Here is a 26636-nt window from a genome sequence, read left to right on the forward strand (position 1 = left end):
TTGACAAGGGTAAATTGCCACAGTGGATGCAGTTGAACGGTGCCGGAGTGTCGCGGTACATAGTTTGCTGAATCGGAATTCCCTTGGGGTCTCCGACGATGGCGTTCGGAGGGATGACGCCAGCTTGGTAAGGGTTTTGTTGAACAAAGTACTGCTGCTGCTGCGATGGCGGCGGAAGCTTCCTTCCTTCCGTCAAAACCAGATTTGGTCGCCGATTGAGTTTTCCGGCAACCGTCGCCGTCGCCGGCAGTGATTTTTGGTCGGAAATAATTTCTAACCTGCTATCATAGGTCACCAACTTGTTTTTGAACCTCATTGCACAAAAATAAGATGTTAAAGGGTTTAATTGCACCTTTAAAAAGTTTAGGTATCTAATTGACTTTTCGGGTAAAGTTTGAGGGTCTATTTGACCCTTTTTCCTTTAATCTATGTAAAATGTCTTCAAATATAGTGAATGAAAAATAATTAAATATATAGAATAATTATAAAAAAAATTACTAACTAAAAATTAAAAAAAAAATCAATAAATTCGAGGCTTATGATGAAGGGCACACCAATTTAGTTTTTATTGAATGCACAGTGATACAAGATTATTATTACAATATATAGTTTACTTTTCGAACAAACCTATATTATAGAGACACACATAGTGATACAAAATTATTATTTAGTACAATATAAATTTACTTTTTGAACAAACATATATTATATAGAGACGTACATAGTAATACGAGATTATTATTACAATATATAGTTTACTTTTTGAACAAACATATATTATAGAGATACACATAGTGATACAAGATTATTATTATTACAATATTATTGAGATTGAATAAGTGATGAACATTATAGCTAGACATAGCGTTTCAAGTATTCAAGAATGCGAGTATACTGAATTGAGAAGCTTCTTCCGCACCCTCTCCAATGTCAAAGTTGGTTAAACAACTCTCATAGAAAATGTGGTAGTAATGTGCCACTCCTACTTGATTAGCATAGTCCATATCTGCATGCATATATTAATAACAATTTGATTAATTACACTATTTTTATGGATTAATTTGGTTTGAGCTAGAAAATAGTGGGTTATTAGAGTGACTGAAACAATGCTCTCAAAAAAGTTATTTGGATAAATTATACTCCGTAACTAGAACAATTGGCCAACTATGAGTGGTCACGGGATCACACCTTGGTGGTAGGGACTTTATACTAACAAGAATCATGAGTGTTTCAAAAAAAAAATAATAATAATAATTGATCAAGTAATCAATGTAAAAATGTCTTCTTTTTTTTTTTTTTTTTTTTTTTTTTTTTTTTTTTTTTTTTTTTTTTTTTTTTTTTTTTTTTTTTTTTTTTTTTTTTTTTTTGCATATACATTCTTTATCTTTACCATGGTGAGACTAATCCTGATTTTGTCTAGGTCATGTCTGAAGAGTTTAACTCTTATTCTAAATTGTAAATTAGTGAAATACTTAGGGGGTGTTTTGTAAATAGTTGTTATTAGCCGATTGAGTTAGTGCCTTAGTGGATTTGACTAGTTGATAGCATTAGCTGATTGTATAGGTGTCCACGGTACGGTTCCGGTTTGGAACCGCCGGTTCACGGTTCCAAGATAGCTGAAATCGGAACTGAAACCTTATGTAAATGTAGTCCGGTTCCAAAACCGGTGGTTCCGGTTGGAACTGCCGATTAGAACCAGAACTTCTTCCTCTTTTTTTATTTATTTATTTTTTTAAATTTAATTTAATTTAATTTAACTTTAGCATATCAGCGCGGGAGTGCGGGAAGCAACAATGCAAAATGCATTGTTGCATCATTCCCATCAATTTGCGCTGATGCGCTACTGTAAGTGTGCTTTATACTTTTACTATACAACATATTATATAATATATTATTATATTATATGTTATTTAGTATATATATAATATATATAATATAATATATGTTATTTAGTATATATAATATATAATATAATATATAGATATATATACGGTTCCAAATATCATGGAACTGTACGGACGATTTCGGTTCTAGTTCGATTTCAACAGTGCACGGTTTGGATCGAACCGTCCGGTTCGAACCAAGCCGTGGTCATCCCTAACTGATTGTAGAAAGATGTTTGGTAAATTAGTTCTTAGCTGATTGCTGATTACAAGCAAAATAACTTTCTCAAAAAGCTTATCGAAAAAACATCTTTGAACCGGTTTTTGAATTTTAGCGTTTTGGGGCAATAAGCTATTACAAAAAGCTAATTAATCAAATACTTATATTGGTTGTTTAACCAAGTCAAACAGCTAATAGTGGTCAAATAAATCAAAATTGAATGATAAGTTAATTATCAATAGTTATACCATGGACACAGTTCCACCTTGCAAGGTAGACCATCACAATTTACATACGGAATATTCACAAATTGAATTGTGAAAATTCAGTATTTAAATTGTGAATATTCAATATGTAAATTGTGTATTTTGGATCCGGGTCCACCTTGCAAGTTGGACCCTGGTCCACAGAATAATTTGTCGCTAATTATGAAACCAAACAGGGCCTCAATTTACTAACTGATTTTTGTTGTAAAATACTCCCTCTGTCCCATTTTACCTGTCCTGTTTACTATTCATTGGTCAAATCAACTATTTCTTCATTGCTTATTTTCTTTAGTAATTTTTAGTTATTTTTAAATTTGATTTTTTGTGTTTAATAGTACTTTTAATGTAGTTTCTAAATATATAAATTTTATATACTAATACTAAATTTAATATTATGAAAAATTGAATTAAAAATAATTTCAGTAAAGCCTCGTTAACCGAATCAGACAAACAAAATGGGACGGAGGTAGTACTAAAGTCCCTAGGTATTTAAGCTATAACTATTTATTATTTAATCAGTTGTTAAGTCGATAGACATCTTTTCACACAAAGACATCTCCCATATGAAAGTGCAACTTGATGTCACTAGACCACAAGGTCTTGACAACAATTTTAGTTATTGATTGTTTAACATGCAATTAAAAATGTAAACACTATTTATGCATATTCGAAACCATTATTAGAGACTAACCGTAACTTAGGTACTGCAAAAATAACATATTTCTTTATATTACATACCTTTCATGGAAGCCAAGAATTCATCCGCAGAAAGGGAGATTTTCTCCAGCTGTTTTCCAGTGAGTTTTTCCCATGTAGCAATCAACTCTCTTTGAGTAAGGATGTTTTCTTGTGGCCTTAGGTATATTGTCTTGTTTAAGGCCCGGGGATCATCTATTGTCTTCATTGTGTATGTTGCCACATCATCTTCATCCATGTATACCACTGCATATGCATAGTATAGCATTAGAAGTAAAATTTGAAAAAAGAAAAAAATTCTTAAAATTTTGTCTAGAAGGATATATTATATAATATTTTCAAAAGATAATATTCTTTTTTTTTTCTTTGGTATATATAATATCCTTTGTAGATTTTTTTCACTTTGATTTGGTTATTTATTGATAATACTCCCTTCGTCCCCTTTTTTTTTGTCTAGTTCAGTTAACGAGGTTTGACTGAAAATTATATTAGAAATACAATTAAACATAAAACAAAATTAAATTTAAAAATAATTAAAAATTACCAAAGAAAATAAGCAATGAAGAACAAGTTAGTTTGACTAATGAATAATAACAGAACAGGCAAAATGGCATAGAATTGAAGGAATAACAATTTCACTCACTAGTCAATTTTTTTTACTATGTCTTGAGTGTATTATGGCTTCATAAGTTGTACTCTTTACTATATATGTACTTTTGGCAAATCATAAAGTGTAATTTTACAAAGAAAACGACATTGTAACTTATAAAATGTAAAACTTTCTGGTACTCAATTTTGATTTTTTTTTTTTTCCTTTTTCCGCCTTTGGTGCTCAACTTGTCCAAATGTTTCCTTTCTAGTTAAAGCTATCCAAAACACCTTTAATTTGTGAGAGCTTAACTAAACATTACTCTATTACATACTTAGATGTGATGGCATGACATTTTGAAATTGAACATGCATTTTAAACTAAAAAGTAAAATGTTTGAAAATGTTGAGTATTAACAGTGAAAAAAATGAACACTATATAGTCAAGAAATCAATAGTGAATAAAGTCAGCTTTGTATGAATATATATATATATATGGGTGTTTGGTAAATAGTTGTTTGCTGATTGGGTTAGTGGCATGGGTTTGACTAGTTGATAGTATTAGTTAATTGTAAAAGATGTTTGGTAAACTAGTTGTTAGCTATTAGCTCGTTAATTACATGCAAAATGACTTTCTCAAAAAAACTTATCGAAAAAGTTACTTTGACCAGCTTTTTGAATTTTAACGTTTTGGAGTAATAAACTGTTACAAAAAGTTAATTAATCAAACAAGCTGTTTAATCAAGTAGACCAGCTAATAATGGTCAAACAAGCTAAAATTGACAGATAAGTTAACTATTTTACGGAAAGGGTTATATATTTTTTAAATAAGGTTGTATTGAATTGGAAGATATATAAATAGGAAACAAAAAGGATCGGAATTGAATTGAAGTATGTAGTTGGAGTACCTTTGGCATTGCCATCTCCATAGATGTAAAGTTTGTGTTTTGGAGGAAGAACGGAACCAAGTTGAGAGAGGTTGAGACAAGAATAGCCAGCAAAGCAATTAGCAGAAATGTAAGTTTGGGGAATATTTGCTTCTTCTATTGCCTTTCTGATCTCCATTTTCTCATCAAATGTAACCCTTCCTGGTTCAAGTGCATGCCCCATTCTTGCTGGATCCATGCCAAATTCCGAAGGAATGAAACGCTACAAAAATGACATTAAAATTATGTATTTACAGTTAACAAATTATGTATTTAGAAATAAACTGAAGGCATATATAGACATAAATAATATGTTAACAACAGACACATCATAATAATAATATGTTAACTACATGCACATAATATTGCAATTAACATATTATGTGTCTGTTGTTAATATATTATGTATATGTGGTTAACATATTGTGTGCCTGTAGTTAGTCAATTATGAGCTTTCAATTTATTTACAAACACACATAATTTATTAATTGAAAGACACATAATATATATGCTAGCTGGCAACATATAATTTTTAACTTAGACTAGAGTTCATAATGTCAAGATGAACCCTAATCCATGATATAACAATTGCATCTTGTGATATTTGACGGGGAGTGAAGAAGTTTGAAAATATCATTTTATAATTGTATTTTTGACCCTCAATACAAATAAACTTTTTAAAAGTTTATATGGAATATCACTTGACTTTTAAACAGAGACGGAGCTGCCCTGGGGGCAATGGGGGCAGCTGCCCCCACTCACCACACCCCCACCCCATATATAGCCTTTGTATGTATATATGTATATATAGTACATGTTTTATATATAAGTATAGAAAAACAAATAAAAATAACTAATTGATTAGTATGCATTAGTATGCTCAGATGGTAAACTTGCGTTTATGTTTCAAAAAAGAAGAGGGTTCGAATCCACCAATCGTTTTTCCATATATTTTTTTAATATATAACTTTTTTAAAAATAAATAATAAGATGTATAATTTATAATGTTTTTTCTATTTGAATTATTTTATCAAATTAATTATGTTTTATATATTGTTATGAATATTTTTATAAAGTTTTGATGTATTTTATTTTTCGCCTATATCTAATAATATTTATGACTATATTAAAAATTAAAAATGAGATGTGTAATTTATAATGTGTTTTTTATTTGAATTATTTTATCAAATTAATTATGTTTCATATATTGTTTTTTTTTTAGAACATGTTTCATATATTGTTATGAATATTTTTATAAGGTTTTGATGTGTTTTATTTTTCGCCTATATGTAATACGAGTAATATTTATGACTATATTAAAATTAATAATGAGATGTGTACTTTATAATGTATTTTTTATTTGAATTATTTTATCAAATTAATTATATATTATATATTGTTATGAATATTTTTATAAAGTTTGATGTGTTGCATTTTTCGCATATATCCAACAATATTTATTACTATATTCAAGTGTTTCATTTTTTGAACTATCTTTCGCCCCCACTGAAAATAATTCCTGGCTTCGTCCCTGCTTTTAAATTACTTGCTACAAATCTAGATTGAATATCCCTTTGCTTAACATTGATATATAGTTGTTTAGTTACCTCCAGGCTATAGCCACCTTAAGCCTACTTCCCCTTAGCTCATTTATGTTCAAACTTTGTGTTGCAGACATGCGAATGATGTTTAGATTATGTACATGAAGTTAACATATTAAAATATATAATATGATAACTGGATATACTATACATAATTTGCATCAAGATCTACAAAATCCACGATAAAACACTACTGATCGACAAATGTGGACAAATTATATTAAAAGATCAAATACAATCAATACTGGTTTCACACCCATCATCCTGTCTTTATGCTCTTCTCCATTTTTTCTCTATGTGGGATTATATTCTTAACAACTTGTCGAGCACATTGTACTCAATTTACACCTCTACTCTATCAGGCAAATTACGCTATGCAAGGTGGATCTGGGTTTATGTTCATAATTTTAGAACTCTATATTCATAATTTTGTTATATAGATTCAAAAATTGTGTTATATTGTTGAATATAAAGTTATGAAATTGTGAATATAGAGTTCTAAAATTGTAAACATAGAGTTTTAAAATTGTGAACATGGACCCGAGTCTACCTTGCAAGGTGAACCCGTGTCTATGGCATAACAACTGTTTGTGTCAACCCCGATGGTGAGGTATTGATTCTTTGGACTACAACTGATTGAGAATTTATTGCTTTCATGTATGCAGTATTCTTATAATAACGGCTAAAAACACAGATAAATGAGCAAATACAAATTTTGTGATTAGAACAATAGTCGTAAATGAAAACATAGTCGGATTTTAGGGCGTTCAAGATGGGCAACAGTCCAGGGCTCCAAAATTTTGGAGGCCCCTAGTTTAACTCTAGCCTAATAGTTAGTATATATATGTATTTGTGATTATATTAGCCCAAAATTAGATTTTTTACATTTTTCTCTTTGCAATTTTTCTTCAATTCGCAGTTATTTACCAGCACAGGGCCACGGAAATAAAAAACCGGCCCTGAATGAAAATTCGTAGATAAAAAAGTGATTTTGCTAATACTTGTAAGTCCAAAATTGATATTTAATTTGGTGAATGGTAAATAATAAGTAACCTTGATATTGTCGGCTTCCTTGATAGCATCAACAAGCTTTCGCTGCAGGAGAATGTTGTGGCTACGGAAATGCGTTCCGGACATGGTGCATATAACCACGTCAACTTCCTTCACCGCGTCCACCAGGCTCTGGTGGTCGTCAAACGACGCGTCCACCAACCTCGCCCCTTGCTCCTTAAACGACAACAACATTTGGAACTTGTCGATGTCAAGCCCGATTTGGAGGCGCAACAATACGTGGGTTGTGTGGCCTTGGGCTAAGCTGGCCTTCACTATTCTCCTCCCAATGTACCTCGTCCCACACACAACAAGAACCTTACTCTTTCCCATCTTCCCGTCCTCTGGGATGCCTAGGCAATATAATTAATGGCTCTAATTTGCCTTAGTTTATGTGGGTTTCAAAACTATAATAACCCTCCCATCTTTATATAGAGTTTTGTTATTTGAGGGATTGACACAGCTGGCTAGGCAAGGTTGGGTTGGTATGGATAAAACAACTTCCTATGTTATACTATTTAGTTCTGGATGATGAATTTATTTGATAGCTCAGATATTGTTATTAATGATATTGATCCTATTCAATATCATCCGGAGGTAATTGATTGAATCTATAAGCAAAAGATTTATCATCTCTATGGGATTAAATCCCGAGTTATTGCGGAAGTAAAAAAAAAAAAAAGACCCAATCCAAAATTCCTTTCATCTCTTTTTTTTTTTTTTCCTTCACTTTCCAAAATGATGTTAATTAACTTTTACGGACTTTCCAAAATGATGTCGTTTTGATGTTAAAGTAATGAACACTTTGTCAAAAGATAATGTACTTTATATATTAGAATAATGTACTTTATGTGTTAAAATAATAAAATTTCTAGGATAAAATAATTGCCCAGTTTGGTAAAATAATTAGCTTATCAGTTAATTTTGGTTTATTTGACAATTATTAACTGTTTGACTTAGTTAAAAAAATTAATATAAGTGTTTGGATAATATGCTTTTTGCAACTCCAAAATGTTAAAATTAAAAAAGCTGCTTAAAGCTGGCAAATTATTGCATGGACCATGGTCCACACAGCTGTGTGGACCAAAAATAAAAAGTACATTATTTTTATACTGGATGTACATTATTTTTGTACTGTAGGTACATTATTTACTAGTATATATCAAATAATGTACCTTCAGTACAAAAATAATGTACCCTAAAATAATGTACCTACAGTATAAAAATAATGTACCTTCAGTACAAAAATAATGTACTTTTTATTTTTGGTTTACACAGCTGTGTGGACCATGGTCCATGCAACAAGCAAACACCTTTTTAAAATTAGTTAATGTTATCAATTAGCCATAGCCTCTAACCCAATTAGTTAAGAGCTATTAGTGAACAATCATTTACCAAACAGGGCCAATGTATTTATGAGTTAGAGTAATGTACTTTATGTGTTAAAATAATACTCTCTCTGTCACATTTTACCTGTCATACTTACTATTCATTGGTCAAACTAACTCTTTCTTCTTTGTTTATTTTCTTTATTATTTTTTACTTATTTTAAAATTTAATTTTTTGTGTTTAATAATACTTTCAGTGTAATTTCTAAATATATAAATTTTGTATATTAATACTAAATTAAACTTAATATTTTAAAAAATTGAGTTAAAAATAACTTCATTAGTCAAGTCTCGATAATCAAACCAGACACATAAAATGGGATGGAGGGAGTATATTTTATGAGCTAGAATAATGTATAATATACTTTGTGTTTAAAATAATGAAATTCCTGGGTAGATAATGTATTTTATGAGTTAAAATAATATATTTTATATGTTAAAATAATATATTTTATGAGTTGAAATAATGTATTTTATGTGTATTTGGAATTTACTTGATACCAGGGTACATGATGAGGTGGTTGGCCGGTTAGAACAACGTAGTACCAAGTTGTCCTTTGAATTGAAGTTTGTGATTTTAAATAATGCTACTCTTCTCCCATGATTTTATTTCATACTATATTTAATTTCAACATGATAATAAAATTCTTTTTATCTATTAATTATCTTGAATTGGTTGACTTCACTTGATTAAAAAATAAATTTACTTATTAATTAAGCATAAAAGAAATTCGCCAAATCTTGCTACATAATGAGGCAAAAATCATGTGGGAAATTAAATGTAGTTTATTCTTTTAGTTTTCCTTGTGCCATTTTCAAGATGTTTTTTACAATATACTAGGGTACGTGGGTATAGTACCATGTTTTGAAAAAAAAAATAAAAAAAAAATAAAAAGATTCTATAATCTTCAACACCACAATATTATTGGCTTTCTGTTCATTTTATTCAATGCATGAAATCAAATTTCTGTTGATAAGCTGAATTCTCTAGATTAATATAATCTTTCACTTATTTTATATTTTATAACGAAAATAAAATTTTACAGGATGAGAACTGAATGTATTGTATTAAATTATAGATGGTTGAAAGATATAGGTTACATGGATCTATATAATAAAAGAATCTCAAAGAGACTAGAATATTGGAATCACAGGAAGCCTAGAATAGAGAGTCATAATTTGACTAAAAGAGTCCTAATACTCACCCTCAAGCACATGGTAAGCTGCTAGTAACCTGCAGCTTATCTCTAAGAAAAGAATATCTAGGACCAAGCAGAGCTTTAGTAAAGATATCAGCAACTATTTTCACGAAATAAGTGTGTTGTGGAATAGTGTGTTTTAATCCATCCTCTGGTGCATTTTAATACGCTGAATGGTGTGTATTTTAACACATGTTTTCTAATAAGTGTAATAGTGCATGTTTATAATCTGGGACGAGAATTTTTAATAAGTGGAATTGTGCCTTTTAACACACGTTGTGGTGCATTTTAATACGTAGAATGATGCATATTTTAGCACATGTTGTCTAATATGTGTAAATAGTGTATGCTTATAATCTGACATGAGGCACGTTGTGGTACATTTTAATACATAGAATGATGTGTTTTATTAAGTATATTGATGAATTTTAAGTGAATAGGTGCATTTGGTATATTGTGTGAAATGGTGTGTTTTATCAGTCCTCTCGTGCGTTTTAGTACGTAGAATGGTGTGTTTTGTAACACACACACACACACACACACATATATATATATTGCGCGTTGATTTGATGACTTGATCTGATCTAATGGCTGAAAATAGGTCGCACGACCACACCTAATGATCAGGCTGCAACTAATAAAAAATAAAAAATAAAGAGTACACAGAAGGCTGCCATGCGGCAACCTTTTGCAGATTAGCAAGCTTTCTAACTAAAAAAGCTTGCAAGCTACATTGCTTACAAAGTTAAACAAAAACAAATTTAAAAAGCAACTTCATAGTCCACGTCATCTTGCAATTGACAAAATTTTTAAGATGAGCACAACCCTTACCACCAATGCATATCGCACATCTGTTTGAAGTGATGTAACTAGGGGGTGCAAACTATGAAAAAAATTCGGTTGAACCAATCGAACAGAAAAAGTTCGGTTAACCATAACCGAATCGAAAAAGTTCGGTTCAGTTAATGATTAAATGAATCTTAAAACTTCGGTTAACGGTTAATTCGGTTCGAAACGGTCGGTTAACCGAATTAACCAAAAGATTAACCGAAGTTTTTTAATATATATATATATATATATATAAATAAATAAATAAATAAAAATACTTATGTGTAATACTCAGGGTCGGCCCTGGACAAGTTTGCCCAGGGCCCCCAAAAATTAGGGGGCCCATATTTAAAAGAAAAAAATAATGATGTATATAGCAATTCGTAAGCGCCAAGCTGCAACAGTTGCTATGCCATGGACCTGGGTGCACCTTGCAAGGTGGACCCAAGTCTATGTTCACAATTTTAGAACTCTATGTTCATAATTTTAGAACTCTATGCTCATAACTTTTGAGTTCTATATTCACAATTTTTAAACTTTATATTCATAGTTTTTGAATTCTATATTCACAATTACAGAGTTTTATGTTCACAATTTCATAACTCTATATTCAATAGCATAACACAATTTTTGAATCTATATAACAAAATTGTGAATATAGAGTTCAAAACTTATGAATATTGAGTAATGTAATTTTGTATATTGAGATTTAAAATTATGAATATAAAGTTTTAAAATTATAAATATAGAATTCTAAAATAGTGAATATAGAATTTTTAAATTGTGAACATAGACTTTGGTCACCTTGCAAGGTAGACCTAGGTTCATAGCATAATTTGCCAAGCTGCAATGCTGCATTATGGTTCGGAAAATACCAATTTACCACCATTAGGCATTAGGCAACCTTTTCGTTTTGCTCACGTAACCCATATAATCCTATTCCCTGTGTTACCCATGTAGTTATGATTTTATGTTATTATGTATACAGTAACATTGACAGCGTATAAATAAAATGAGTTGTTGCTTAATGTTTGTTTACACAAATCCCACAAATATACTATAGAGATCACGGACGAGTGAGACAACAGACGCAGTTCGATAGGCGGATTGAAGAATTCTTCTTGATGAATAATTATACAAAGTTACAAATTTTCAAGTTCTTCAATTCTCTTAACGGGTAATTAAAATTATTAAATAGTTCACAATTCTTGTTTATTGTTTTATTTACCTGACTTTATATTCAAGAATTTGTTTCTTGATTAATTATTTGTTCATAGAGTTTCTAAATAAATTTTTATATTTTCTTTAGGGTTTTATAATTACGTCTTCTAGAAATTATTCATATGGGTTTGAAAAAGCGTAAAAAGAAAAAAAGAATTGAGCAACTAACTCAATCTCAAAAGGGAGCTCTTGAAAAATTCATTGCAAAAGAAACTCAAATAGATGTGCAAAAAGATAATGCGAAGAAAAAATTGTTAGATGTTAATCTTCATATAGAAGATCAAGATGATTATGAGATTGGAAAAAATTTAAATGATAGTGTGCACAACGCTGATAGGTATCACTGTGACAATGAAAATAATGATAATGTTGATAGTTGTTTAGATGATGTTGGTCACAATGATAAAACAAAAGATTCTCTTTTATTTAATTTGACATATATGATCTAAGAAATTGAGATGCCCTTGATTTTAGATTAATAGATATTCTTGTGAAAGATGGTCCTAAAAGAGATTTATTAATAAATAAAGGTTCTAAAGATAAAGTCTCTAGAAGATTTTCGTCAGCATTTTACACAAGATATTTGTCAAATGGAGAGAAGTGTGATTGAGATTGGCTTGTATATTCAAAAGAACTTACAATTTGTTTTGTTTTTGTTGCAAGATTTAAAAAAAAAAAGGTATAGGAAAAGGGGCCAATCAAATTTAAGATATTGCACATAACCCCTGGTAATACTAATACCCTAAATCCCTGATAGGAAATATACCCCAAGTAATACCGCCCTACGAGTAATATACATATGTTCGGTGTACTGTACAGGATTGGGCTTATATAGAGGGCCCTAGCCTTCAAGTTTGGGGGCTTTTTCCCACTTGTCTTCTGGGCACTCTCTAAAAACTCTCTACAGATTCAATAAGAGAGAAGGCCTTCCTTATTCTAATTTCTCTCTTGCAATCTACTTTCATGAGTTCATCATCATCTTTTATACATGACATTTACGTATGCATACGATAGATGAACACAAGAGCAGATTTAGTATTATCAATCCCTAATTCCTATAGTTGTAGTGTCGTTGCGGTATTATTTTTGTATATTTTGTTATGATTTTATTATTATATGTATTTTATTTTAATTGAATTTATTATTTTAGGTGTTATTTTTAGAGTTTTAAATTTTAGTTTTAAAAGTACGGTTAATCAGTCGGTAACTTATTAACCCAAAAAAATTTCGGTTCAGTTAATTCGGTAATACAAATTTTAGTTCGGTTAACGGTTAAAAGTTTAAAATTTTCGATTAATTCAGTTCGATTAATCGAACGATTAACCGAATGAACACCCTAGATGTAATGTCTAAACGTCTTAACAATGCCAGTCTTCCTATTTGAAGCTAACTCTGTATGTTGATGCGAATGTAGAAGCTAAGTCTGACTTGGAACAAGTATCAAGACCCATCCCAATTAAACCCATGACATACAAATTAAAAAATATGGAGTAATAATAATAATAATATTATTATTATTATTATAGAAATAGGGAGTGAAATATTGCATTCCGTGACCCTGCAAAGTATCATATCCCATATCCCACTAATAGGAAAATGGTAAAATTGAGGTTTTAGTTAGAAAGTTTTTTACTTGAGTCAATCCAAAATAGAATAACCAACGATTCATTGAAATTTTAAATCAAATTCATTAGTATTCATGGTTTTATTCAAGATACATTATCTATTTGTTAAATTAAGAGATTCATTAATTAAACAGTGAATCACAATAGATCAATTTTTACTACCCAATGACAAACAAAGGCGCAAAATGACTCGTCAAAGGGCTACTATGCAAAAACATTTACATTATTATACTTCGAACAGAATTATGATTCCTAATATGTATAAGAACCATGAAAGAATTGAAGATATTTTTAAAAGGAAAATGAGAAATCTATTATCAGAGAATGTATCATCAAACAATTTAACATAGTGACTTGAAATGTATAGATGGAGTCATGGAGAGCAAGAAATGGAGTAGCTTCCGAGGTCATTGAGCAAATGAGCCTTCATTTTCGTTAAAACTGATTGGCGCTGGACAGCTTATTTGCGTCCTGCAATATATCCACATACACTGTTCTAAGACCCATTTTCTTAAAGTTGAACGTATAATATATAAACATAAATATGCAGTTCAATTATCAGTTTGCACTTGTAGTTGGGATAAAGTACATACTTTGGTATTAAAGCTAATTCCACCGTTTGTTATTTTACAAATTGAAGCAATTATATATCATTTACTTCTTTTTTATTAGTATCTTCTTAGGGTTTCAAGTAAGGAACACTCATCCAACTCAATTATGGTTAACATTATTATTTGAAATTTTGAATCCCACTCAATGGCCACCACATTCATTCTAGTGCATCAAGAATAATAACCATATATCAGTGGAGCACGGTTAACAGGAAACTGCAGAAAAACACTCTAAAGCCATACCTCTGTGAGACCAACGTTTCATCAGACAAAGCCTTCTCCAATCTCTCCTCAAATGGTGTTGCATGCCAACTAACTTTTTGATCCTGCAACATCAACAGATTCAAGTTACTGGTTTTCAAGAAAACAGGAAACAAAATAGTACTCCAAAGTAAAAAAAAAAAAAAAAAAGCTACTTAAATAATAAAGCATGGCAAACCTCTTTGTACTTGGTAGTTGTATTTGGAATTCCATTTCCATTCCACCATTTAGGCGAGATATGAGAAGTATCGTGATCATACCAGTCAGCAGCAACCGTCCCAAGGATAGGCCTGTCACCTGGTGTTCTACCGTAATGAACACTTTCAACAAAATGTAGATTACTATCTACTTGGTTGAGAGATGGATTCAGCAAGGAAGACAAACTTGCTTCCAACTCCAATTCCTTATTGGCCACGGTTTCTCTCAGTACCATCTCGGAGTTAAGGTTTGTTTCATTAGGATGTTCAAGAGACTCTCCCATATCCCTGGGCAAGAGGATAGAAGTAGAATCTTCATCCATCAATTCCTTCAACTCAAGGTTTGAGGTAGAAACCACATACTGATACCTGACTCGAGGATTTTTTCCATTTGCCACATTATTTACATATGATGGGAAAACAGTGCCAGGTGTTTGCATCTCATCGGTTAGTTTCAATGGGGTTGGGTAGGGTGAATGCTGGGATTTCAGACTAGCTAATCTGGATGAAAATGTCTTCGCCGACATTGTAGGATATGACTCTAACTCAAAACGAACAGATTTATTTATGTGTGTAGAACTCGGAGGAATTGCAGGTGAAACTGATGAAACAGTATAACCTTGAGCCTTATTGGCATTGATCTCAATGGACGGAGTGTTCCTAGACACACAGCCATTAATTGTACTCGAGCCAATACTCTTTTCTCCATTGTCCATATAGCTACAATAACATACAGACACATTCAGAATCTTGTGCAATAAATTTTGACAAACATAAAGACTCAGTTCTGAACACAAACATAACAGGCACATGTCAAACTGTAATAGTAAAGGAAAACAAGGATTAGTATTTCCATAGTTTCTGGCAGAACAGGAGGGTATAAAAATAAATTTGGAAAGCAACCATTCAGTTTGGGACATTTGACTCACATGCAGGACAGCAAGATTAAAGGGTACTACACACATGAAGAAATCTGAAAAGTGGCCACTTCTGCACTTCATAGAAAATATATGCGCACTTTCAAATGTAGACTAGAGCTAGTAAGGACTGCTAGGATCAGAATGCTACCTGCTAGGAGTAAGGACAGAAGAATGTGCACCCTCCATTACTTCTTTACAAATTTTGGAAGGTGTCAGAGGTTGATCAGGCTGTTCAACCAGGTTTTGATTGTCAATAGATGAGTTAGGGAGCCAAGAGCCAGAATTTGGAGATACAACCTTCAGAGCTGATGGATCTTCACATTCCTTTGAGAGTTTTTGGATTTCAGCAGGGGCTTCTTGTAAGGTTCCACAAGCTTTGAGGAATTTGGCCTGCAGAATAAAATCAGTCAAAACAAATAGATGACGTGGGAATATTCAAGGTCCTTTTTCACATTAGTTCTTGTATGGGATACTTATAAGCATAGTTCAGTAATTTCAAAGTAGCCCTTGGATGCGATTATTACAACATCAGACTTCTAGATAAGTTGCTTAAAGTGGATACTAATAACATGTTATAATAATGTGCCTGAGACGCTTATGTATAGACCACTCAGGTACTATAATGTTCAGTCAACTATATTCAACTTAGAGATCAGTAATTCATGTTTCTTGTATTTGACAAGAAATAAGAATACAATTAATTACATTACTAAGAGCACAGAGTTAACATATATTAAAATGAATATATTAGGTCATGCAAGTCGCACATTAGTTATTTCAAACAGTTTCCAGATGAAGGAATTATACCATGCGAACTGGCAATCATAATAGGGTCAGTAAATTCAACAAAATGCAGCTATTACACAAGTAAACTATGAAAGCTAAACACAAATCATGAACATTCGACACCTTTTCTATGGTTACTATGTATTTTATATTACAAAATTCAGAACTTAGAAAGTCTGTATCTTACCCAGACTGTTTATTTTACCCTGAACTCTGAACCCTTCAGTTTAACCTTGACTTGCCCAGCTTAAAAACAAATTTTTGAACATGAGAAGAATAGATGTATCCTCCAAAATAACTAAAAGCTCGCCACACTGAGATGGATATCCAAGACTAGAGGTAACAGGAAATAGAAATGGGAATAAATATAGAATCACAGTGAAGATAGAACTTTAATCAACTAAGATGAAAACAGTACCTCAACAGAAACAGTTTAAAATTCTAAAAACAAAAAAATAAATAAATAAAACAAGGAAAATTGTGGAATTGAATTAAACTGTCATGAACTCAGGAAGAACAAGAATTACACATTTTCAGGGTACAAACCTGGTTCTTGAGCTCTGTCACGTCTAACTCAAGCTCAGGAGTTCCAATGTCCTGTTTCCCCACTCCCTTGGCCTCCAAACCGTAATGATCTTCTTTCTCTAAATTGATACATCAATGAGACAAGCAATAAAATTTACTATACTGATTAAATTTCAAATCCAGTTTGATTGCCACGAAGTACATAATTAGACTGAGAACCAGAGAAATTCTATCACTTTGATATGGAAATAGGAGAGGGGGAGGAGTTACCATCAGAAATAAATAATGAAGACAAATTACACCAATTGCTTGGTACTGCAGCTTCCTGATCGCACAACAAAGAAAAACAACACTCAAAAGATACTCCAAAGAAATCATCCAGTTCTCTGTGAAGTTACTATCAGTTGTCGTCTAGATTATCCAGAAATCACAACATATACATACAAACGCACACAAAACACACAGACGCATATGTATATAATAACAGATTCTAGATTTCTGGAATAATAACAAAATAAGAAGATTCAGCAAGAAAACCAAAATGAAATGAACTTGCAGGCTGAGAGACGAGTTGATAGCGAGAGCGATGAGGCGTAGTAGGAGGATCGCCGCTGCCGCTGCCGCTGCCGCCTAGACGAAAACAGCTGAAGAAACAGCCCATCACCGCCGAGAGCACTGCCGCGGAGAGAAACCTGAAAACGGATACGAGAGGTAGGCAGTTATCGCGTCCTTCCTCAACTGGCCAAAACCATACCATAGCGAAACTATCCGATTGTAACCGAGCAAGAAAAAACCCTAAACGTCGCCGCAAATTACTCACGAGCTTTTCATTGGCGTATGAGAATTTAGAGAGATGGAAATGGGAATGGAATGAATGAGAATTTGAAATTCGAACAGGTGCTACTGCGAGGGAGAAGAGTTTTCCGTTTCTTCTTTTTCTTTTTCTTCTTTAACAGTAACTAATATTTAATTTATTACTCTGTAATTAACTAATTACTACGGAGTACTTAACAATTTACGTGTATCAAATTTGATCCTTTTATTACAGTAATATTTTTAAATTAGATACGTAGTACATGATTATGTAATTTGTATAATATTTGAACATTGACTATTAATATTTTTAAATTAGGTACATGATTATATAATTTGTATCATATTTGATCTTGACTATTAATATTTTCAAATTATGTGCATGATTATGTAATTTGTATCACATTTAGTCATGACATTCAATTTGTTGGTCAAATTTCTGGCTAATTATTGCCGGAATTTTATCGAGAAAAATAATACTCCGTATGTTCTAATTAAAAAGTTATTTCCGGCCAATTATTGTTTGAAAAATTATGTTTCTTGTTGAAATTCCAGCAATAGGTGGGCGGGAAATTATACAGCATGATAAAATGTGATACAAATTACATAGTCATACACCTAATTTGAAAATATTAATAATCAAGAACCAAATGCAATACAAATTATATAGTCATACATGTAATTTGAAAATATTAATTGTTAAGGACCAAATTTGATATATATATAATAGTTAAGGATCAAAAGTAAATTTTTTTAGAAAAAAAAAATCTAAAGATTTATGGAATAATTATATTCAAAGTTTTAAATTTTGATAATCTAATATCAAATTATTGTATCTTGTGAAAATTTTATCCAATTATACATAATAATTATATTAAATCTTTAAAAATTGAAAATTTAATACGGAGTATCAAATATCTGTATTTTACAACAATTATATCTGAATATAAGAAATAACTCAAGTAAAAAATCTAACATAATTCAAAATTTTGAGGTCGCCAACAAATTTAAAATTACAAAAGCTCCAACTACTCTATAATGGAGACACTTACGGGATAAGTGTACTCAACCAACCATTTAAAAGAATTTGAAGTCTTGAAACAGTATGATCAGGCGTGGTTTAAAGTCTTGAAACAGTATTATGATCAGGCGTGGTCCTATCATTTTATAAACGCATGACAAAGTAAAAGTAAAGACCATTAATATTATTATTATTACTACTACTACTTCGCCACTTGTGCAATTTTTGCAGCCTTAATAATTACAAAACCATACCACCCCATTTTTTTTTAAGATAACTTGAACCATGAGAATGTAAACTTTGAAATGTCACATTTCTTTAGTTAGGTTGTATAACTTGAACCAAATACACCCTTAGTGTTTTGGTGTCTGTCTTTCAACTTAATTTTACATTTGTTTGTGATTCACAAACTACACATACAAAGTATCAAACAGCAGCATCAATATTATTCTGAGACTTGATAATCGTAGAAGCATCGCCCTTAGATTTCGCACTCCCGCTACTAAATATTCCTTGCAAAGCGTCTAAACGTTCATCCAGTATAGTGGCCTCTAGTTCCTTCATCTGCCTTTGCTGATTTTCCATTATCCGCTCCAGTTCTTCCATGTGTTTGACTTTGCGCTGTAACTTCTTAAGCTATATATACCCAAACATAAGAAGAATGAAAATTTGGCTAAGGATATATATATATAGAGGGTTTAGCTCGAAAACTATACCCCAGGTGAGAACTGTGGACAAATCCTAACCATCGATCTAGTAGATTTAACGGTTGGAAATAAAGAAAATAAAAGAAAAAATGGAGCCGTTTTCATAAATATTACAAAATTTGAAAGTTTGTAATATTTATGAAAATGACAACTCTTTTTTTACCTGATTTCCTAACCATTGATCATCCCAGATTGACGGATCATATTAGTCTATAGCTCTCACTTGGAGTGTTGTTCTCATCTGATCCTAATTCTTTTTTTTTTTATCTCTCTCTCTCTATGTGTGTGTGTGTGTGTGTGTGTATATATATATATTTATTAAGTGTTGGAAATAGCAAATAAAAGAAACCCCTGCCACCCGAGAGATACTAACCTGGGTATCAACTAAAGTTGAAACCAAATATTCCATCTCTCTGTGTTCCTGATCAGCCAATAATTTGGCATGAGCGGCAGCGCCACCAAGAGCGGCTGCAGTGGCAGCCCTCATTTGTAACGTCAGAGGTATCGTACTCTTCTGGGAGCTTTTATCCTGTGTGTCTGGAAAGACGATGATTGAAACAGCATTAAAGAAGGATGAGAAAAAAAAATAGTTCGGAGTATAGCATATAAGATCAAAGTTGAGCTGTGGGCATCACTGTTAAAAATCCACACACATCAATACAAAGGATCCGCTAGAAAAGTAAAGCAAACGAAGTCACGGTTTTCACCATAAATACCTGAACTCGTTTTGTCTATCTGAGCACCTTCTGCTTGAGGATCTCTGTCAAATGAATGAGTTTCTCAGTACACATCCAAACACAGTAGCATCACTATCACAACCAAGGCCTTTAAAATCTTATGACGACCCATATCCAATTTTTCTCTAACTCAGAGGCAAGGAGACGAGAAATTCAAACGAATGAAGCATTACAGTAAACAAAAACACTATAAGCTCCTACATGAAAATTTGAAATAGTAAAACAAATATATTACTGCCATTGTAAACGAGAAGCATTTGAATCAAATTTAAGCAACGAGAAGCATTTGAATCAAATTTAAGCAACGAGAAGCATTTGAATCAAATTTAAGCAACGAGAAGCATTTAAATCAAATTTAAGCAACGAGAAGCATTTGAATCAAATTTAAGCAAGCTTCTGCTATAAACTGCAATTGGAAATATGAGAAGCACATGACAAAAGAAGGCAAGTGGGCAAGTATATTATTTGGATTACATGAAAGGAAAAGTCACCTATGCCAGTTCCCATATTAGAATTTTAACTCATTCAATAATTGAAGCTAAGCCAAGTTGCGGCTACAGTCAACAGAATATGACCAGAGAAAAGTGTGGTTGGTCACCACAGGCCAGCCATGCTGAGGAAGAGGGGAGCAGTGGAGCATGTTTGCATGCCATTCAGTGTAGGCTGTGATTTTAAGGCATTAGTTTGAGTGTCTGACAAAGAACTTGTCACAACAATTTTGATCTATGTAATTAACTTTGCAAAAGATGCAAAAACCTTTATCCAATTAAGTGAGAAATCCTCATTTTGAAACATTCCCAATATCTAACAAACTAAAGGTAAACAATAACAAGCAGAGTTTTGAAAAAGGGTCAAATTCATTTATTATTCAAGCTTAGAAGTCTTCTTGTCTCCCAACTCAAAAAAAAAAAACAAAAAAAACACCCTACAAATGAATGAAACAAATAAAAGATATTATATGGTTATACATGCAAAACCCAGCAATAATACATCAGTCAAATTCAATATCAAGTTATTTCACAAGGAATGCATTGAGCAGCATAAAGACACAAAGATACATAAATTACCTTTCTTGCTCATTATTTTCAAGGGAAGATTCCGACTCATCCCCAAAACTATCACTGTCATCAAAAATCTCCCTAGAACACTGGTTTTCATAGCAAAGTGCTGTAACAGCTGCCTCAGTTGCAGAAGAAGTAACCCATGGACCAACAACAGTAGAGATGTGTGCTACCTGAGAGTAGTTATCTCATCAATGAAGAGCACACAGGTAGAAGAATTGGTGGAGGCAGGTAAACATTCAAAATAACCATCTTTACAATTTACACAAGTTCCAAAAATGTCCCTTATCCCGGTTCATACACTAAAACACCTTCAAGACTGCTTCATCATGCCCTTTATAAATACTTAGTCCTATGCAAGCTTGAATGTGCCCATGAAAAAATAAGAAAACCCAGTCCTATGACTCCTATGCAAGCTTTTACAATGTCCATTAAAATAGAATATTGATTCTATTTTCTTTAGATCATTACATCTTTCTAATGTTCTATAAGGAAATGGAACATATCTTTGACCAAAACAAAAGATTTAACATTGAACTAGTAGAAGTTGAGATTCTGAATTTACATACAATATAGAACCAAACAAAGCACAAGATAAATGAAGAGCTAGTTTACCTGTTTCATTAAAGAACTGCTAGGTCCTGAAATTGGCACACTGCATCTTCTCTTAGTAGGTGGTTCTTGGTTTTCATTATCTCCATTTTGTTGCTCATTCTTACAGTCATTGGGTTGATGCTCTGTTGTCATAGTTGCTTGGGGTTCACTTGAAGCAGGCTGTGCTTGTTTCAAACCATTTACATCACCATTTGTATCACAAAATCTATTCTTTCTATGGGCAGATCCCAGCATAAGATCACCAAAGGGAAGCTGTATAAGCTTTGAGATACATTCAAGTTTGTTCTTTGTTTTCACATTTTGGGCAACAAGATCCCAGTCATCTCCATGCTTCAGTACAGACTCAAATAGGAGTAAAGTTTCCGCTTCGGTCCAGACAACCTGGTGGTCGCCACTTTCAATGAACTTAAAGTCATCTGCAGACTTATCCTTATCAAAATTACCATCTTTGAAGCACTTTTCACATAAGATAAAGCTCCCTTCCTGATGATAAAACAACAATAACCAAAAATGAATACAAACAGATGTAATTACTTGAGGTTTTATCCATTATCTATGGTCTCCATTTAAATAATAACTAAATACTTTTACACCTCATCCCTTTTCTCTCTTTCTTGCTCTTCCTTTTCTTCATCATTCTTTTCTAGAGTTAATCACCATTTTGGTCCCTCAATTGCTTCTCAACCGTCAATGTAGTCCCTAGTTTTCAATTTCAACCAATTTTATCCTTGAATTGTTTAAAATTTCATCAATTAAACCCTTTCTGGGACCAAAATGGTGATTTCCACATTTTTAAAATTTCATCAATTTGGTCCTTGAAATGGTTTAATTGACAAAATTTTAAACAATTCGAGGATCAAATTGGTTAAAATTGAAAACTAGGGACTACATTAACAGTTGAGAAACAATTGATGGTACGAAATGTTGATTTCCCCTTTTTTCTATTAACCAATTCTCTATTAATTTTTTTCAACACAACTCAATTTATGCATACAATACATACACAAGGGTGCAGTCACAAAGCAAGATCACTAGTAAGCTCATTCTAAGACAATCAAAACAGGAAAAGCAAAGAAATTCACAAAGCACCTTGCTATATTCGTAGTGCCCAGAGGCACACGACTCTTTGCAGTTGCCACACACCAAAATCTCCCTCCTCTGCTGCTCCAACAACTCGGCATAAACATCGGAATACGACGCCAGCGGCGGCATCTTGAGCCCACTCTCCGCCGCGTCAGCGGCAACGCCCAACGAAGGCGGCGGCGGGAGCGGAGCAAGAGGCTTGAGCGAATTAGGCGCCGCAATAACCCTCACCCCATGGGGAGCCCCTTCCTCAACCCTAACCCTCCATTTCTCATCCTCTTCCTCCTCCTCTCCCGCCCCGGCCTGAACAGGCTCCGGCTTACTAGGATCGAAATTGATGAGCCCCCACTTCTCGAGGAACGTGAAGACCTTCTGGAGCACGCAGATGTCGCCCACCAGAGACTTCCGCACCTCCGTGAATGTGAGCTTCCGGGTCGAATCCTCCCGGTACTTGGAGATGATAAAGTCCCTGTACTCCTTGTATATCCTGGGCGTCCTGGTGATTGAGTTCCCATCGAAGAACTCTCCCAGTGACAGCCTCTCTACTTCGTGAATGTTATTCCACGAAAACCAACCTCAAGAAAAAAGATCCAAATTAGGGTTTACGCCTCATACTTACATATACATATATATACATACATACATACATTTAGAGAGAAAGCGAGAATGGGTCTTACTGGTGTAACTGGGGATGGTGTAGAGATCGTGGTCGGGGGGGCCGTCGGAGGAAAGTTTAGAGAAGTTGGGTTCGCGTGAGCCCTCCATAACTGAGATGGTGATTCGTGAAATTTTCTCAGGTTAAAGGAGTGCTTTGTAAATATTGGCAATTTTCTTTTTGCCCATGGTCCACCCAACTACATTTTAAATATATTATAGATACATTATTTTTGTTCTGAATATACTATGTTTTTTTTAAAACAAAATAATGTTAATATACGAAATAATGTCAATATTCAAATAATATAATTTCAAATAATGTATTTTACATACACAAATAATGTACTTGTTTATTTATAATTCGTACTGTATAGACAATGATCCATAGGATAATATTTTCAACTTGTAGAACTGTTAAAATAAGCTAGTTCAATCCGAGTTTGGCCAAAAATGGAATTGACCCATTTTCTATACGGGTTTAAATTCTCAAACTCAACATGTGGTATGACGAGATGGCAGACTAAACAGGCTAACCCGCCAACTTGTACTGAAATTTAAAAAAAAAAAAAAAAAAGTTTCCAATACAACACTCAACCATCAACATTTAAAGTTTTCAAGTTCGACTTGACCAAAAAAAAAGAGACAAACACTCAAACATAATTAAAAATGTAATACAAAATATCAACCATCCATGGTCTTTCAATCCATAAATCTATTAGTGATTGATAATGTAAAATACGGATTCCAAGTAAAATCGGAAAATACGATCTCTTATTGCCTCAAGGATCCAAACCCGGTTACAAGTCAAGCAGGTGCTCAAAGGGCTCGGCAGGTCGGCAGTGGGCTTCCCTATCGTCCGAGCTCTCTCTGAGTCTCTCATCTAAGAATGGCCAAAAGATCCCCTCTCTCCTCATAAATGCGCTATTTATAAGGGGGAAAGGCGAGGTTGCCGGGCCTCCGGCATGGCGGGAACGTGGCGCGCATGCGCCCGCCTCACTCTATGCCCAAGCGGGAAGGAGTACGTGGCAGGTGTTGGCACGCCACGTTGTGGATAAATCGGGGGTACTGTTCGGCTCGTAATGTCCGACCTCACCGCGGTCTTCCCGACCTTACCGCCTACCGACCGGGTCTGGAGCGTGTCCGACCGGTCCTGGAAGTATATTTACTATCAGTGATTACAAAGACAATTTAAAGTTGATAAATCCTCAATCTTCATTTGCATTCATCATCTCCCAATAACATCATTGTAATGGTAAAATATTAAAAAAAAATTTTAAAAAAAGAATAAATTAATAAAACAAGAAATCAATAATTAAATATACAAATCTTAAAAAATTAAACTTTAAAGTATCTTTTTTTTTTTTTGATAATAACTTTAAAGTATCTTTGAAGCTTGAAAGTGCAATCATCATTCATCAATCATCAACAACAACATTATAAGCCTTGTTATCAATGTATTCATCATTATCAGTATCTTCATTATCTACATAAATTTATAAAATAAATCATTAGAATTTTATAAGTATTCATATTAGCTATTATATAAGGATTAAATAATAATAAGAAATTAATGCATTCACAAGCAAATCATTGCAACCAATTGTGAGTGATAGATGAGTGCTTGAACATTTTCGAGAGGATGGAGCATCAACACTTAACCAAAACTCTTCATTCTTGAGCCAATGCTAAAGATCAAATACCAATTTTGGTTATAAGTATTAGCAAAATGATAGTTTTGGTTCACATGTTTAATTCCTACCAATTTTCGTCCACGACTATTGTTTTACCAATTTTTATCTACGACTATTGTTTCGTTAAGTGTTGAAATAGAAGAGGAAGAAGCCTTATTTATACACAGGCTAATAGACTACCAGCCACAAAATTCAAAAATTAAATACAAGGCATAGAGAATAACTCTAACAACCTCGGCCCCTTATTCATCTAACACTCGCCCTCAAGCCAGGGCATAGATGGCAATCATGCCCAACTTGTTACAAATATACTCAACTATGGCTTTACTAGCTAAGACCTTTTGTAAGCAGATTTGTCAGTTGATCACCAATTCGAACATGAATAGTAGAAAGTAGCCCTTGTTGAATTTTGTCTCGGACAAAGTGACAATCTACTTCAATGTGTTTAGTGCGCTCATGAAACATAGGAATATTCGAAATGTGTATAGCATCTGTATTGTCACACCATAGAGGAACTAGTTTATTCACCTCTACACCGATCTCGCCAAGAAGATTACACAATCACGTCACCTCACAGGCCGCATGGGCTGTCGCTCTATACTCAGATTTTGCACTAGAGCACACAATATCCTGCTTCTTATTCTTCCATGACACTAGATTGCCACAAAGGAATTGAACACCCAATATCCAGTTGTTGACCTCCTGTCACTCGGTGACCCAGCCTAATCAGCGCCAGAGAAGGCCTCAACACTCACATGTCCATGATTGCCATACAAAATTCCTTTCCCAAGAACACCTTCCATATACTTTACAACTCGAACTGCAGCTTCCCAATGAGATTTTGTGGGGATGCCATGTGTTAGGAATACTTGTAAAGATTTTGATGAGCTAAAATTGTATTTTGAAAATTATTAGAATCCCTAATTTTAGTCTTGTGTCTAGTATTTTATTTTATAGCAAATATGTGAAGGCCGAGCATGCAAGCAAAAATAAACTTGGAATATTTACCAAGTGATAGTGAACATTCTTGGAAGGAAGAATTACACAGGAGCTAAGGTTAAAAGTATTTAGAGCAAAGTATGCATCTAAGAACCAAGTAGTGGTACACAGTTCGAAACCTTGGATTCTATGCAAGAACACGAGCTCTAAGTTGGATTCAACAAACAACTAGAGGGCCCTAGGATTCCTCTACAAACAAGATCCAACCTTAATACCACAAGCAAGGAAAGGGGCTCTAATGGGAACGAGCTCTATCAATGATGCTAACAAGGGCTCTATCAAAGACTCTACAATGGTCGTATTGAACACGGTTTGAGCAAGAAAATGAGGTTCATGAGAAATTATCTATGCTCAAGTAAGAACCAACAAATTGAAGAATCCTTGAAGTTTAAGATGCCATGAACATGATCAGAAGCAATCTGATTTGTAATTGCTGCATATAGTATATGCATTATGTGTAT

At 33.1% G+C, this 26636-nt stretch overlaps 2 protein-coding genes and 1 pseudogene across 3 annotated transcripts; all 3 read right to left on the reverse strand.

Annotated features, from left to right (window-relative positions):
- Positions 1 to 855: 855 nt before the first annotated feature.
- On the reverse strand, positions 856 to 7563 carry LOC116003125 (annotated as a pseudogene).
- Positions 7564 to 13683: 6120 nt separating this feature from the next.
- Positions 13684 to 17664, reverse strand: LOC116002960 (protein JASON-like). 2 transcript variants are annotated; one of them, XM_031243149.1, is made up of 8 exons: positions 17348 to 17664; positions 17062 to 17116; positions 16813 to 16910; positions 15778 to 15870; positions 15629 to 15708; positions 14542 to 15280; positions 14346 to 14428; positions 13684 to 13962 (listed from the first exon to the last, which is right to left on the reverse strand). In XM_031243149.1, exons 1-8 carry the CDS (start codon positions 17546 to 17548, stop codon positions 13899 to 13901), a joined length of 1413 nt encoding a protein of 470 aa, XP_031099009.1. In that variant the 5' UTR covers positions 17549 to 17664; the 3' UTR covers positions 13684 to 13898. The 2 variants fall into 2 exon arrangements, with proteins under 2 accessions (XP_031099009.1, XP_031099008.1); XM_031243148.1 differs by having other exon boundaries at positions 15629 to 15870.
- A 1222-nt stretch (positions 17665 to 18886) lies between these two features.
- Positions 18887 to 23626, reverse strand: LOC116002497 (SWI/SNF complex subunit SWI3A). Its single transcript, XM_031242644.1, has 7 exons — positions 23506 to 23626; positions 22835 to 23403; positions 21746 to 22228; positions 21137 to 21303; positions 20049 to 20092; positions 19706 to 19869; positions 18887 to 19261 (listed from the first exon to the last, which is right to left on the reverse strand). Exons 1-7 carry the CDS (start codon positions 23591 to 23593, stop codon positions 19052 to 19054), a joined length of 1725 nt encoding a protein of 574 aa, XP_031098504.1. The 5' UTR covers positions 23594 to 23626; the 3' UTR covers positions 18887 to 19051.
- Between the last annotated feature and the right edge of the window lie 3010 nt (positions 23627 to 26636).

The sequence above is a fragment of the Ipomoea triloba genome, chromosome 13 (genome assembly GCF_003576645.1).
Source record: "Ipomoea triloba cultivar NCNSP0323 chromosome 13, ASM357664v1".
Classification (NCBI taxonomy): Eukaryota; Viridiplantae; Streptophyta; class Magnoliopsida; order Solanales; family Convolvulaceae; genus Ipomoea; species Ipomoea triloba.